Raw genomic sequence first — 17,130 nt, forward strand, 5'->3', positions numbered from 1 at the left:
GCCGCGAGATACACTATATTGCCAAAAGTTTTGGGACGCCTGCCTTTACATGCACCGTGAACTTTAATGACACCCTATTCTTAATCCGTAGGGTTTAATATGGAGTTGGCCCACCCTTTGCAGCTATAACAGCTTCAACTCTTCTGAGAAGGTTTTCCACAAGGTTTAGGAGTGTGTTGATGGGAATTTTTGACCATTCTTCTAGAAGCACATTTGTGAGGTCAGGCAGTGATGTTGGCGAGAAGGCCTGGTTCGCAGTCTTTGCTCTAATTAAGTTGAGGTCAGGACTCTGTGCAGGCCAGACAAGTTCCTCCACTCGCTCATCCACGTCTTTATGGAAGTTGCTTTGTGCACTGGTGCGCAGTCATGTTGGAACAGGAAGGGGCCATCCCTAAACTGTTCCCACAAAGCTGGGAGCATGAAATTGTCCAATATGTCTTGGTATGTTGAAGCATTAAGAGTTCCTTTCACTGGAACTAAGGGGCCAAGACCAACCTCTGAAAAACAACCCCACACCATAATCCCCCTCCACCAAACTTTACACTTGGCACAATGCAGTCAGGCAAGTACCGTTCTCCTGGCAACGCCAAACCCAGACTTGTCCATCAGTCTAGCCAGACAGAGAAGCGTGATTCGTCACTCCAGAGAACACGTCTCTACTGCTCTAGAGTCCAGTGGCGGTGTACTTTACACCACTGCATCCGACACTTTGCATTGCAGTTGGTGACGTAAGGCTTGGATGCAGCTGCTCGGCCATGGAAACCCATTCCATGAAGCTCTCTACGCACTGTTCTTGAGCTAATCTGAAGGCCACATGAAGTTTGGAGGTCTGTAGCTATTGACCCAGCAGAAAGTTGGCGACTTCTGCACACTTTGTGCCTCAGCATGCGCTGACCCCGCTCTGTGATTTTACATGGCCTACCACTTTGTGGCTGAGTTGCTGTTGTTCCCAATTGCTTCCACTTTGTTATGATGCCACTAAAGGTGATGATACATGGGGCAACTTTTTGAGCAATGTTGCTGGGCAATGTTGCCGTCAACGGACAACCTGATGAGACACAGGGCAACTAATTAGGGCAACAGACAGTTGGCAGCAACTAATCAGAAAGGAGCAAATCTATTGCCAACTCAATAAATACTTTATTATAAACACTTGTTAGGCACTTTATTTAAACTTTTCAAATATTTTCTTCATTTTTATTAAAAATAATTGCCTTTCCGATCTGATTTGTGACAGGAAAAGGGAGAAGAGCGAGTTCGGCAAAAGGCGGATTCGAACCCGCGTCGATCGCATCAAAAGGTACTCAAGCGTCAAACGCCCTACAGCCTACGCTACTACAGACGTTAAAAAGGCCCGTCTTTTTAGTATTTAACTTAAATCATTCAATAACTTCATTAAAGCATACGCACATTACTTTCGGACAGTTGTTGGTATTTTAAGCAATATATGAGGTAAATTCCCTGTTTTGGGTTGACGCATGACAACTTGCTAGTGTAAAAAGATAAAAGTTCACACTCCTTTTCTCCGCTCCACTGCCGCTGAGAGGCCGCCATCTTGTTTGAATTTTTTCTGAAATCTCCGAACCGGTCACGTGATCGGCTGCTAATATTCTGATTGGAGGATCTCAAAAAATTGCCCACGACCGATCTAACGTATCCAGATATATATTTGTTGCTCATTCTCAGTGGGAAAGTGCAACAGCAACGTTGCTCGGCAACATTGCTCAAAAAGTTGCCCCGTGTATCATCACCTTAACAGTTGACCGTGGAATATTTAGTAGTGAGGAAATTTCACGAATGGACGAATGGCTACAACCTATCACGGAACCACGCTTGAATTCACTGAGCTCCTGAGAGTACTTGAATACTTTCTTTCGTACACGCACAACACATATATTATGTAAACACAAACTTTTATTTTGGATGCGATTAATCGCGATTCATCTTTGACAGTCCTAGCAGAGCCGAAGCACAACTAAAACAATGTTCTTCCGCAGAATGCATACAGTTTTTAACCGCTACAGGGCCAAAAGTTGGTGCACCTTTAAGTATGCACTTTAATTAGACTTTCAACGACAGATGTTTAAAAAACATTAATTAAATATGTGGTTTTATTCTCACTGGTGTTATATTGTTCACTTCCGGTATGACATGTTGTCATATTTCATTTCACTTCACCTGCTCATCCCGTCCTTTGAAATATGGTAAACAAATGTAGCTTTCTGTCCTTGAAGGACAAGCTCACGCCCGAGGCTTACCTCGAGCTTCAAGCTAACCCCGATTCTGACTACGGAACTGGATAAAATAGAGCAGTGGTCGCCAACTATGTCGCCAACTATGTCGCCAACCCGTCGATCGCGATCGACTGGTCGATCTTTATCACTGTTCCAGTAGCTAGAAGTAGTCTGCATTCCTAGGTGCTTGATTTTATACACCTGTGGCCACGGAAGTGACTGGAACACCTGAATTCATGGATTTGGGGGGGTGTCCCAATACTTTTGTTAATATAGTGTAACTTAAAAATAATTTAAATATATTAATATAATTAATTAATTATTAATACATTACATTAAAAAAAAAAAAAACGATGAATTAAAAATACATTTAAAACAAGGCACCACCTCTCTCATACGTTTTCTGTTATTGTTTCGGTTCAGCCCGGGCCGTTTCTCATCGTGCTGCGGTGAAATACTGACTGAATGGTGGCTCAAAACGCAAACTCTCTCAGTTGGAAATGAAAACCAGAGTCGCTAAAAAGGTTTTGATGGATGACGATTGCAAAGAATGTAAGGGCGATTACAGTGACATACAGGAGTCGTTCATAAGGCATGCGCGAGTCCGTTATTATTATGCGCAAACAAACCGCACGTGCGCTCTCGACTCACTGATCGCTATAACATCGTATTTCAACCGTAGTTGTCAAAATTAATGTACTGGGAGTGTTTTATAACGGATGCTCGTCGAACAAGCGTGTTTTGGAGAAGTTTGAGAGGATGAGTGGTGTTATATGTGTAAAATAATTTTGAATGGATCCGCGTATTTAAATTCAGTCCTTTAGTATCTTCCTGTGGTCTTGTTTGGTATGGCAGGTTGACTTGAGCTTATGTGTTTAAGTTACTGTATTAAAGTATGTTTGCAAAAAATAACTGAAGGAAGGAGCAACTTTTCTCTATTTACAGAAATGAGACGCGCACGTGCGAATGACGTGTGTACGCAGTTTCCCTCAAAACTTTGGTTCCCAACCTTTTTTATGCCAAGGCCCCCCTCCTCTCCGAATCAATACTGCACGCCCCCCCCCCCCCTATTTTTTTTTTAAATTCACAAAAACATTTGTAGCCTATTGTAGTGTTATTACTTTTCAACCCCATGTTATTATTTCTTTAAAGAAGAAACTCAAGATATATTTAAATTAGAGCTGTCAAAAGATTAATCGCGATTAATCTCATCCAAAATAAAAGTTTGTGCGTATGCTACATGATATATGTGTGTGTACGGTGTATAATTATTATGTATATATAAATACACACATATTCATGTATATATTTAAAGGTGCCCTAAAATCAAAAATTTAATTTATCTTGGCATAGTTGAATAACAAGAGTTCAGTACATGGAAAAGACATACATTGAGTTTCAAACTCCATTGAAACTCAACCTGAATCAGTGCATAGTTAATGATGCCCCAAAACAGGCAGTTAAAAAATTATTTAAAAAAAATCTATGGGTATTTTGAGCTGAAACTTCACAGACACATTCAGGGGACACCTCAGGTAAATTATAATAAAAGAGAAGATGGGGGTGAAGAGGAACAGAGGAATAACTGTCAGAAAGGGAGGTGGCTGTTTATGATGGAATATTTCATAACAGGTTGTTATGAAAGCCCATTTTTGCCACATAACTAAAAAAACTATGCTTTTATAAATCATAATTGTCATTAAAAAGTCAAAATTATGAATGTAAACGGTCAACATTATGATTTAGTAGCTTAATTTTTTATCATAATTATGTCATAATTTTACTTTTTATAACTTGTAATTTGACTTAGTATGTCTTAGCATGCCTTTTTATGCCATAATTATGATTTTTTTTTTTTTCTTTTTTTCTTAAGCGGTGGAAATGAGCTTCCATAGATGGTGTGTAGGGCACCCAGGGCACCACTGATGTCCTCTGCAGTCACTATGTGTCCACCAGAAGGCGCTGTTTTCAAAGAGATAATTGCACAACACTAGTCTTCAGGAATACAACAGCCTCTATGTCTATATTGAAGAACCTTTGTATATATATATATATATATATATATGTGTGTGTCTGGAAAATGAGAGATAACCAAGGCCAAAAGAAAGTATTCAAAATATGTATTTTTTTCCAGGGGGAAAAAAGCAGTTGAAAGAAGAGAAGAAAAGAAAACACACAGGCAGGTTTCCAAGCTTAATTTACTGAGTGATGCATATTTCCAAAGTTGGCGACTTCTGCACACTGTGTGCCTCAGCATGCGTTGACCCCGCTCTGTGATTTTACGTGGCCTACCACTTCATGGCTGAGTTGCTGTTGTTCGCAATTGCTCCCACTTTGTTATGATACCACTAACAGGTGACCGTGGAATATTTAGTAGTGAGGAAATTTCACAAATGGACGAATGGGTACAACCTATCACGGAACCACGCTTGAATTCACTGAGCTCCTGAGTACTTTCTTTCGTACACGCACATATATTATGTAAACACAAACTTTTATTTTGGATGCGATTAATCGCGATTAATCTTTGACAGTCCTAGCAGAGCCGAAGCACAACTAAAACAATGTTCTTCCGCAGAATGCATACAGTTTTTAACCGCTACAGGGCCAAAAGTTGGTGCACCTTTAAGTATGCACTTTAATTAGACTTTCAACGACAGATGTTTAAAAAACATTAATTAAATATGTGGTTTTATTCTCACTGGTGTTATATTGTTCACTTCCGGTATGACATGTTGTCATATTTCATTTCACTTCACCTGCTCATCCCGTCCTTTGAAATATGGTAAACAAATGTAGCTTTCTGTCCTTGAAGGACAAGCTCACGCCCGAGGCTTACCTCGAGCTTCAAGCTAACCCCGATTCTGACTACGGAACTGGATAAAATAGAGCAGTGGTCGCCAACCCGTCGATCGCGATCGACTGGTCGATCTTTATCACTGTTCCAGTAGCTCGCGAAAATAACAGAAACATGAGTACAAAAATACATTACATTTCTCCAGTCTTTGTACTGTATTTTTGTATTTATTTTTTGTGTTATTTTCTGGAGCTACTAGGACAGACAGATAAAGGTAAATAGCCCACATTATGTCTGAGTCTGTAAATGGCCATTAACAAGAGGCCAGAGACGCTGAAGACGGACACGAAGAGGAGAAAATTCTGTAGCTTAGCAGGTAGAGCAGCTCACTGTTCACGATGCTCGAAATATAGAAAGAAAATATAAATATTGAATTGGAGGTGAGGGATTATGAATTCATCTCTTAAGTGGAGATCAATCTTAAGGAATATTTCGATGGCAATGGCATTTTATTTTCCTCTTACCTCCGAATAAAGTAGCTAATTATTAGCGTAAATAAAAAGCAGTGGTTCCCTCTAATTTGAAATGGCTATGTATTTTTGTTTATTATAAAAATATTAATAATAAATATCGGCAACCAGTATCAGAATCGGCCAATTTGCTTGTAAAAATAAATAAATCAGAGTCTACATTGACCACAAAAAAAAAATACAATGTGGGGTGTCTTTTTCTATCAAGTAGATCTTGTCTTTCAAAAAGGTCGAGGTAAGGGATCTTGGGCTTAAAAAGGTTGGTGACCACTGAAATAGAGGAATAAAATAGATATAAATGTGTAAGGTACAGGTAAATTATAATAAAAGAGAAGATGGGGGCGAAGAGGAACAGCGGAATAACTGTCAGAAAGGGAGGCGGCTGTTCATGATGGTATATTTCATAACAGGATGTTACGAAACCCCATTTTTGCCACATAACTAAAAAAATGATGCTTTTATAAATCATAATTGTCATTAAAAAGTCAAAATTATGACTGTAAACGATCAACATTATGATTTAGTAGCTTAATTATTTACTTTATCATAATTATGATGTCATGATTTTACTTTTTATAACTTGTAATTTGACTTAGTATGTCTTAGCATGTCATAATTATGACTTTTTATGCCATAATTATGATTTATCAAAGATTTTTTTTTTCTTAAGTGGTGGAAATGGGCTTCCATAGATGGTGTGTATAGGACAGTGTTTCCCAACCCTGTTCCTGGAGGCACACCAGCACTGCACATTTTGCGTGTCTCCTTTGTCTGACACACCCATTTCAGGTCTTGAAGCAGGGATGGGCAACTCCGGTCCTGGAGGGCCAGTGTCCTGCAGAGTTTATCTCCATCCCTGATAAAAACTCACTTGCCTATAGCTTTCTACTAATCCTGAAGACCTTGATTAGCTGGTTCAGATGTGTTTGATTAGGGCTGGAGCTAAACTCTGCTGGGCAGTGGCCCTCCAGGACTGAAGTTGCCCATCCCTGTCTTGGAGTCTCTACTAATGAGCTGATGACTTGAATCAGGTGTGTTTGATTAGAGAGACATGCAAAATGTGCAGTGTTGGTGTGCCTCCAGGAACAGGGTTGGGAAACACTGGTGTAGGGCACCACTGATGTCCTCTGCAGTTACTATGTGTCCACCAGAAGGCACTGTCTTCAAAGAGATAATTGCACAACACTAGTCTTCAGGAATACAACAGCCTCTATGTCTATATTGAAGAACCTTTGTATATATATATATATATATATATATATATATATATATATATATATATATATATGTGTGTGTGTGTCTGGAAAATGACAGATGACCAAGGTCAAAAGAAAGTATTCAAAATATGTATTTTTTTTTCAGGGGGGAAAAAAAGCAGTTGAAAGAAGAGAAGAAAAGAAAACACACAGGCAGGTTTCCAAGCTTCTTTTACTGAGTGATGCATATTTCCAATCTGGCTTGCCGTGCCCGATCAGCATGCCAAACCAGAGCCTTCACGAAATGTGACTGTGAGAGCGTCTGTCTCCTGCGTGTCTAGACACTTTTTCTGCGAACTAGCCGAACTCGTTTTAGGCTTTCCATCACGTTGAGTAGCTAAAGTCAGTTTACCGGTCCCTTCATCTCTCTCTCTCCTTGTTCTTTGCTCAATGACTTCTCAGTCATAATCATCATCATACATAAATACTCCTCCCTGCTCCCCCACCCCCTCTCTTTCTCTCCTCTCTTTAATCTGAGATAAAAACGAGTAGACAGACTCCTCCTCCCTTCTCTCTCTCTCTCTCTCTCCTCCTGTCTCCCTCTCCTGTGTTCTTCCTCTCTGGACTTCTCTTGTGTGTTGCTCTGATGGAAATGTGGAGGATCTTTCTGTCTGTCTCTCTTGTGGTCCAGCACAGTTCAGCTGAAGAAGGTATGAAACTTCCTTTGCTCCCCCTGGTGCTCTCAGCCCCCCATGTGTGTGTGTGCGTTTTGGAGGCTCTTACTGTCCGGTCCGGTTCAGAGTGTGTGTCAACATGTGAATGAGTCTCTGAATGAGTTTGTAGGTCTGTTTGTGGTTAGAACAGTTCGCTCTCATTAACATCTGTACATGTGATGGCTGTAGTGCATGTGTTTGTGACAGTCTGAGGCTGGAGATCTGAACGGACCCTTGTACTGTATAATGAGTGGCTGTTTATGAGTTGTTACTGTGAATTGAAGAGCTTTCTGTGGATCCTGCCAAGCTGCGTTTATGCTTAACAAAAGGGTGTAGAATAGAGCCAGCGGAGGGGTGAATAATTTGTTGTGTAACCTTTGTCTCTCTCTGACCCATGTGACCCCCCTTCCCAACTCTCCGGCCCCTTTTTTTCTGATATTATAGCTGTTATAATGGCCCTCCTTCTCCCCATAGACTCCTCAGTACTGTGATAATACAGAGACCCCACTCACCCACTTCACTTCACTGTACATCTCTGCGTCTTTTCATCTGCACTTTTTCTTTCTCTCTGTCTCATTTTTCTATTGGCTAAATGGGGTTTTCAGTCAATGCGTTGCAGACATGAGCAGTTTAAATAGATGGATTGATGAAGTTGGCATCTCATAGTGAGCTCTTGTGAAAAAGCTCTCAGTGACTCATTTTGTGTGTGTGTGTGTGTGTGTGTGTGTAAGGTATTTGGAATGCCAGAGTCTGCTAGGAACATGTTGTGTCACAGAAGCTTGTATCTACCATTCTTTTTTCTAATCTGAATCCGTTATTGTGCTTTGCATTTCAGCTCACATTATGATACGTGTTTATGCGCATGAATAGGAAAGACTATATGAGACTATATGCATTGTAAAAAGTCAAAGGAACTTTTCTACCTGATCTGACCATCAAAAATTACTTTTTTTTTGGTGTAATCAAGGAACATTGCTAAAATCGCATTGCCCCGGGACAATATTTTTATTATTTTCACCCATTCTACACAGGTAGTCAGGTTGATTCTATCATATTAAATAAAATTTTTACTTGCATAATCGCTGTTACCAGTTGTTAATAATTAAATTATAATTTCAGAGTACTTTATTGGCATTATTTTTACCAAAGGATCAGTGTACACCACAAAAGCAGTGACAAAAATGAAAAGAAATAATAATAAATGATAAAATCAATTAAATAAGGTACCAGAAATGGTAGGTAGGTAAGTAAATAAATAACACTTTTATTCAGCAAGGATCCATTAAATTGTTCAAAGTGACAGTAAAGATATTTATAATGTTCAACGCTGATGAGAAATGTTTCTTGAGCAGCAAATCAGCATATTAGAATGATTTCTGAAAGATCATGTGACACTGAAGACTGAAGTATTGATGCTGAAAATTCAGCTTTGCCATCACAGGAATAAATTACATATGGAAATATATTAAAATACAAAACAATTTATTGAAAACCAGTTATTTTAAATGGCAATAATATTTCATGATGTATTTTTTTTTTATCAAATTAATGCAGCTTTGGTGACCATAAGAAATATCTTCGTTGTTCGAATGTGTGTGTGTGTGTGTGTATACAGATTAAATGTTTAATTTCTAAACAATTAGTTGACCATAACACAGAACAGCTGGTTCTTAAGACAAGGGCCTGTCCAAGTGTTTTGTGCTCTTTCCCCCATTTTGCACTAATATTATATTAACCACTGCTGCACATCTGTCCCATAACACAAACTCATACCTCTAATGATTCTAGGTTGTTCCCTCAAGGCCATAACTCTAAACTAATTCAGCAAACCCTGTTACCTGCTGTCCTATAGCAAAATGCTATACCTTTCATCACTTTTAACTAGTCCACAGCCATTCCTTCAGGCCCATAACTCTAAACTAATGCAGTTGTACCTGCCCTCCTAGAGCAAAGGCCTGTACCCTTCATCACCTTTAATTAACTCAACAGCCATTCACATAGACGCTGCCTGTCTATTCACATAGACTTCAAGATCTACGGAAGACGTTTGTAGGTCTCTAGTGACAATGATCACATCAGACACAAGCACTCTTAACTATATTTAGCCTTTTGTAATTAAAGTATTTTTTGTTAGTTGCACTGGCCAATACGTATATTGACACCTAGTGGTGTGAATGCAACATAAACCACAGAGTTTTCAGTTACTGATGCCATTGTAGAAAGGCTGTTTGTAGTCAGCAGTGATTCATTTAGTTTGTAAAAGTGTCAGATAACGGGGGTTACCAAAATAAATTGGGTAGTATTTAGCTGTCATGCGATTTCAAAATGATGGTTTTGTAAGGCGCCCATAAGGTGACTTGTACAATATAACAGCTTTTAGAAGGCTGATATGACTGAAGTCTGTCATGCATATGATTTCAAATGTAATTTTCAAAGTTATTGAATGCAAAAATAATCTCTACTTGGCAACAAATGATCCTACACTACCATTTAAATATATTTTTGTTTGTTTGTTTGAAAGAAATTGATACTTTTATTCCACAAGGATGCATTAAAGTAAAAGTAAATACATTTATAAGGTTACAAAAGAATTTTAAATGGTTCCTTGGAACTTTTAATTCATCAAAAAATCCTGAAAAAATGCATCACTGTTTCCACAAAAACATTTAGCAGCACAAATTATTTCAACATTGATAATAATAAATCTTTCTTGAGCACCAAGATCAGTACATTAGAATGATTTCTGAAGGATCATGTGACAGTAAATACTAGGGTAATTCAGCTTTGCCATCACAGAAATAAATTATATTTTAAAATATATTAAAATAGAAGTTATTTTAAATTGTAATAATATTTCACATTACGTTTTACTGTATTTTTTTATCAAATTTATGCAGCCTTGTTGAACATAAGAGACTTAGAAAAAAAAACTTGTTACCAACCTCAAGCTTTTGAGCAGTAAATTGAAAGAAGAAAAAAAAAAATTGTTTTCAAGTAAAATATCCTTAAAAAATATATTTTCTTAAGAGAAAATATTTATTTTTTGAGAATATATATGCTTACCAAACATTTTTGTTGTTGTAAGCAGAAACTTTACTAAACTAAATGTGATAATTTATGATTAAAATAAGAAAGAAGTGGGGTAAGAAAAATAAACTTAAAATATATTCTCTGAAAACAAGTTTTAATATCTCCAAGTAGCTAGTTTTGCATTTTCAAAATTAATTATGTATTTTTACTGAAAACAAAATTCTGAATAGAGCAGTCCAAACTTTATCAAAACACAATTCAGCTCAGAAAGAGGGAGTTTATCCCTGCCACAATCTTGTCAGTTTGAACTGAAGACAGTGCCATAAGGTCAGTCCCTGCGGTCTGGTTGTAAAACTGACTGTGCTCTCCTTTTGTGGTAATTAGCCTCCACTTGACTCTTCAGGGGTGTTGTGTTGAAAAGGAGATTGTATGTGCAGACAGGGCTGAGTGTAAATGCACACAGCAGGGTGTTCCTCGCTGAGAGAAACAGAATGGTTTAAAAGCCTCACATTCTGGTAAAAGCAGCTTTTACACCCACACCCATGTAAAAAGAGGGAGATGTGAAGGAGGTGAGGAGGATGGAGAGGTGCAGTAAGAGAGGAGAAAAGCACAGTTTCATGTCATGTCTCACACAGTGCCACGAAAAGGTCCCTCAGGCAGCACAGCTTGGGCTTCACTGAGCTTTTCCCCCTCATTGGTAGCTCTGTTTCATGTCCAGTTCTTCTCAGGTTGGATATATGTGTGTGTGTACAGTATAGTTGTGTGTGTACGTGATCTCCTCATGAGTGATCCTGCTGTCAGTATATGGAGTCACGCAGCTGAGCTTTCAGATCTGTACCCATCCAAGCTCAAACTGTTGCCCCAGGCCAAACTACACCACCCCGTTCTGCTCTATCTTCAGCTGTAATATCAACCCTTCCCCTAGCCAGCTTTGGTCACTCACACGGTTACTTCCACAGCACTATATATATATATATATATTGGTGAATTAATTTGTTTTTAATTTGTTTTACTGGAAAATAAGAAAAAAAATACCTTTAAAATATTTAAATACAGTGAGTGAACTCTCATTTGCAAGTCTGTAGTGTAAAGATACTGTAAGATAGAATAAAATATAAATAATGTAAAAAAAAAATTACATTGTAAGAAAATTTCCCCCTCAGAAAGTCCCTGCTCACGAGGTAGTACTTTTTCAAAGTTCAGGAACTTTCGGGGGTGGGGACTTGTTTGCTATTTGAATCAACAATGGAGTTTAAAAAATACAACCAATGGGCCAACGATGAGGTTTAGGCTTCATTAAGCTTATATGCGGAGGACGAAATCTAGCGGGAACTGGACTAATCTTCGTGGTACTTTAGACCGCGATGGAAATGCAGACAGCGTCAGGTCTGGGGGAAAAAAGTTTCTGGGACAAATCGCTCCAGGTAATTTCGTTGGAAAGCAGCTTAAAGGGATAGTTCACCCAAAAATGAAAATTTGATGTTTATCTGCTTACCCCCAGAGCATCCAAGATGTAGGTGTCTTTGTTTCTTCAGTAGAACACAAATGATGATTTTTAACTGCAACCGCTGCCATCTGTCAGTGGTATAATGCAAGTCAGCGGGAACTTGGACTATAAGAGTAAATAAAACACGACAGACAAATCCAAATTAAACCCTGCGGCTCGTGACGACACATTGATGTCTTAAGACACGAAACGATCGGTTTGTGCGAGACACCGAACAGTATTTATATCATTTTTTACCTCTAATACACCACTATTTCCAACTGCATTCATCACTCGATTCGTGAGGTCTGATCGCGCTCTGACAACGGCAGTGATGTCTCGCGCATATACTTCAATGAGTGCGAGACATTATACCACTGACAGACGGCAGTGGTTGCAGTTAAAAATCATCATTTGTGTTCTACTGAAGAAACAAAGTCACCTATATCTTGGATGCGCTGGGGGTAAGCAGATAAACATCAAATTTTCATTTTCGGGTGAACTATCCCTTTAAGTCAAAAAATAATTTAACAAATAACAAATGATCATTTTAAGTTGAAATTTTGAGATATACAGTTCCAATTATGGGACATAAAACCCTATTTGTGAGATACATTATGAAAGTACAATTATGAGAAATAAAGTTGCAGATATAAATTGCAATCGTGTAATATGAAGTCATAATTATATGAATAAAGCTGCAATTGTGAAATATAAAGTCGCTATTATGAGATTAAATAAAATCTCAATGTGAGATATAAATTGCAGTTGTGAAATATTATGTCACAATTAAGAAATAATGTTGCAATTGTGAGATATTAAGTTGCTATAATGAAAAATAAAGTTGCGATATAAAATCACATTGTGAGATATAAAGTTGCAGTGGTGAGATAACATCATATGCAGAGATATAAAGTTAAAATAAAAAAAATAAGATCATAATTGTGAACTTGTGGGGTGAAAAGGCACAATTACCATGAATAAAAAATTATGAATTTATATCTAACAATTGTGAAATATAAACAGGCAATTATGAGATATAAAACCACATTTGGAATTATAAATTGCAGTCGTGAAATACTAATTGAATTACACATTAAGAAATGAAATTAATAAATAAATTTGCAATTGTAAGATATGAAGTTGCAATAATGAGAAATAAAGTCGCAGTTGATATAAAATAACATTGTGAGATAAAATTGCAGTCATGAAATAGTCACAATTATAAGAAATAAAGTAGCAATTGTGAAATATAAAATATCACATTGTGAGATATAAAGTCTCAGTTTTGAGATAAAGTCACAATTATCAGAAACAAATCCCGATTGTAGTTGCAATTGTAAGATATAGAGGTACAAATTCACATTATAAAGTCGCAATAACAAAAAATAAAGTCATCGGAGCCATAGTCTTCTGGTCAGCAATTCAACATACGGTGCAACAGCATTTCAGGCGACCTTGTGGTCCTTTCCCTGTCCTGTTCTTCTCTCTCCCCAATCATTTTCTGTCTCTCTTTCGCTATACTGTTGAATAAAGCCTGAAAATATAGTGTGCAGTTGTTACTTTAACATGATATTTCTACCTGATCCGACTCTAAAACCACTTCATTTCGTTGTTTCCATATAAAGCCCATATTTGAGTACCTGGCAAAACATTACAATGTAGTCTATGCAGCAAAATTTAGGTCTTAAACGGTTGCCCCATGGCAGTAACATGCTGGATGCACAACAATCACGTAAGAAGCCCTTTGTACTTCAGAAAAAAAGAGCGGAAAAGTCAACCCGCTAAGAGCAAAGATGGCAGAACATCCCGAGCTGCTTATTACTGTATGTTCCAACATTCGGCCTCCATCGCTGCAAGGGATGATTTTTAGGACACCGCATGAAATAAGTGTTGTGCTCAACTCGACTAACGTGGCTAAATAAAGGCAGGATACAAAGGCAAAAAGAAAAAGCACTTCACGCTCGCCTGGTGAATTGATGTGTGTGTGTGTGCACAGGTCAAGCCATTGATGAGATCAAGCAGAAAAATACAGCGCGCCTCTAGGGCCAAACGAGAGCCGTCCAGGTCCAGAGCTGCAGGCTATAGGAGAAGAAGGGTGCTGCCAGCGTGCTAGTGAGTCATAAGCAGTGTTTTGTGGAGAGAGACAGACTATATAAAAGCTTCAATTCAAGCTAAACCCAAAATGAGGAGTTCTGATAACATTCACTGACGTGCGTGAGCTTAAATCTGGAATTGTGCTAATCCCTGTCTCATTCTTGCCATCTCTCTCCGTGGTTTGGTGGTAATGAGGGAGTGACTGCGTGTGTCCTGGGGTGACTGTCTGTACACATAGACATCTGGAGCAAATTAAAGAGAAGCTGCCAAAGTTACACACACACACACATATGCATGTAAACACACTGCAACCAAAGGAAAACTTTGGATGCAATGTCACATTAGCACAGTCATGCCCATCTGGGTTCATGAGGGTGCTGAACATATTTTTCGGAATTGGTATGTTTTAAAAAAGTTAATGTGTTTGAATGCATTTAGATTAAGCGAGTATGTATCAAAGTGTTTCTTCAACTACTGCCACTTGTGGACGTTTAGATGCTAGTTTATTTAATTTGCCTATCAATAAGACCTAACAGTGGACATGCATTACAGGAGGATTGTGTCATTTTATTATAATAATAATAATAATAATAATAATTTAAATGACAAATTTCCAAACCTTAATGGCACTTTACAATAAGATCAATAAAGAGATCATTTTAACACAATTAAAGGGGGACTTGGTAGTATTTTAAATACACTGTTTGGAAGTTAGTTGGGCTGATACCAATAACAAACGTCTAACCAATCAGCATTAGGGGGCATATGACAGTTGAGGAGAGAGAACGAGATAGAGGGAAATTTGAAAATAAGAAAAAAAAAACTGCAGAACGAGAGATGGGACACAATACAAAAGAGCTCAAAAGAATATCACTGGAATGAAGGTTTATGCCTTGGCTTAGGACCCGCGTTTATATTAGAAAAGCTTTCCAGCGCTGGAGAGAGCTAAGTAGGAAGGCCTGAAAACAGACGCGGAGTCTGCTTTGATCCTGCTTCTCATGTGAGTACACTGGGTTTTGATTGTCTGGAGCTGCTGTGCTGTTGGCAACTAACAACGAACACTTTGTATTTACTCTTGTGTACTGTATGTTCATTTTTTGTGCTTTCATGTTGTTCATTCATCAACTGTGCTTTATTTTTCGTGAAGCATTTTGTTGCGCGTCAGCTGTGATAAACAGACATCCACTCGCATTGCGTGTGTAACAGTGGCCAGATAGTGAGAGTTTTGCAGTTAAACCACTGCACACTGATGACTGCTAGAGAATGAGGTGCTTAGTGTCATTGATAGTGCATTCGTCTCACATGCCAGCAGCAATTGGGCTGGGGTTCGAGACCGACTCGGAGCAGGGTGGGTAGGATTGGAGGGTAAGTTTTGGAGGCGGAGCAATGAAGAGAGGGGTGGGTTTGCTTGGGTTGATTTCAAATATCAACAATGTCCAAACAGCGTTGTTCAAATTTTTTCATACATTTTGCATAATTTGTCATGTACAGTCTGATTGTGCTCGCGCCATGGCGGATTCGCTATTTACATGGCGGAATTTGCAAGTGGAAAAACTGAATGCTTCTCTAGCGAGGACATTTTCGAATTCCGAATTTTCTGAGGAGACACAATGGCTTTTATATGATGAACAGATTGAATTTAGGCATTTATTTACACATAAACATTGATCAGAAGCAGAACCGTAGTTGACACGCGAGAACAATCCTCATTGGCTCTGTTGAAAATCTCTCAGATTTTATTAAAAAAAATCTTCATTTGTGTTCCGAAGATAAACAAAAGTCCTATTGGTTTGGATGGAATGACATGGGTGAGGGTGAGTAAATAATGACAATTTTCATTTTTGGGTGAACTAACCATTTCATGTGTCTGATTGGAAATGTAAACAGAATATTTTTATTGTGTGCCAAGTGATATTTTACCTTGATTGTTATTTTTTCTTCACACTTCACACATTAAGGCCCCTTTTTTTGATCTAAGTGCATGGTCTAAAGTGCACGGCACAAGTGCGCTTATGGCATGTCCGAATCCACTTTTGCTAGTTCAAGGATGGGAAAAAACGGTTGCTGTGCCCGGCACATGGTCTAAAAGGGTTATCCCTATTCTCTTATTGAGTAATGGGTATGTTTTGGGTTTCAGAGTCTCATCTCCCATTCCCTTTAAAAGCCAGTTGCGCTCGCGCCATGGCGGATTCGCTATTTACATGGCGGAATTTGCAAGTGGAAATACTGAATGCTTCTCTAGCGAGGAAATGTATCTGTTCACGCGTGAGGTTAAAGGGCAAGAGCAGACCATCTGCAGGAAAAGCCGGATTACCCCATAGCATTTTTATCCCTATGCACACAAGAATAATCTGGTACATTGTAATCCTTTTATTTTTAATATTTGGAATTTGTGTCCCTGTGTGTGTAATAAGCAGAGTGTACTCGCTTTGTGCACCCGCATATAGGCACATATTTCTAACGTGCTCTTTAAATAAGAAAACAAATATTGTGCCATTGACTTTAGACCAGGTTTCAATTGGTCAATGCCGCAGTCTATTTCAATTGCCTCAAAATAGCAACACGCCAACAATGCGCCTGCCCTGAACACACATCGTTTTCAGACCAGCGCGCTAATGGGTGCACAAATGGGCGTAAATGCATTTGATATTTAAACAACATGCAGCAGGATGTGAAAACGATAACTGTGTTGGGCTGAAACTAGCAAAAACACTTGCATCATGCCTGGCGCCGCATTACGTAATTATATAAATTCTGTCATCGATTACCTAACCATATTTCTGTCCCTCCATTGACATTCCAAGCAACGAACAATTCGACGTTTCAAAAAGTTCATAAAGAGATCGTAAAACTAATCCATATGAATTGAGCAATTTAGTCCGAATTTTCTGAGGAGACACAATGGCTTTTATATGATGAACAGATTGAATTTAGCCATTTATTTACACATAAACACTGATCAGAAGCGGAACCGTAGTTGACACGCGAGAACAATCCTCATTGGCTCTGTTGGAAATCTCTCAGATTTTATTTAAAAATCTTCATTT

General features: G+C 38.4%; 1 protein-coding gene across 1 annotated transcript in view; it reads left to right on the forward strand.

Annotated features, from left to right (window-relative positions):
• The first annotated feature begins 7,357 nt into the window (after window positions 1–7,357).
• Window positions 7,358–17,130, forward strand: part of ephb6 (eph receptor B6) — a 68,630-nt gene continuing 58,857 nt past the window's right edge. The window contains exon 1 of the mRNA XM_048153122.1: window positions 7,358–7,467. Coding sequence (XP_048009079.1) covers window positions 7,404–7,467 — 64 coding nt within the window. The 5' untranslated portion in view covers window positions 7,358–7,403. The remainder of the gene's footprint in view (window positions 7,468–17,130) is intronic.

The sequence above is a fragment of the Megalobrama amblycephala genome, linkage group LG13 (assembly GCF_018812025.1).
Source record: "Megalobrama amblycephala isolate DHTTF-2021 linkage group LG13, ASM1881202v1, whole genome shotgun sequence".
Taxonomy (NCBI): Eukaryota; Metazoa; Chordata; class Actinopteri; order Cypriniformes; family Xenocyprididae; genus Megalobrama; species Megalobrama amblycephala.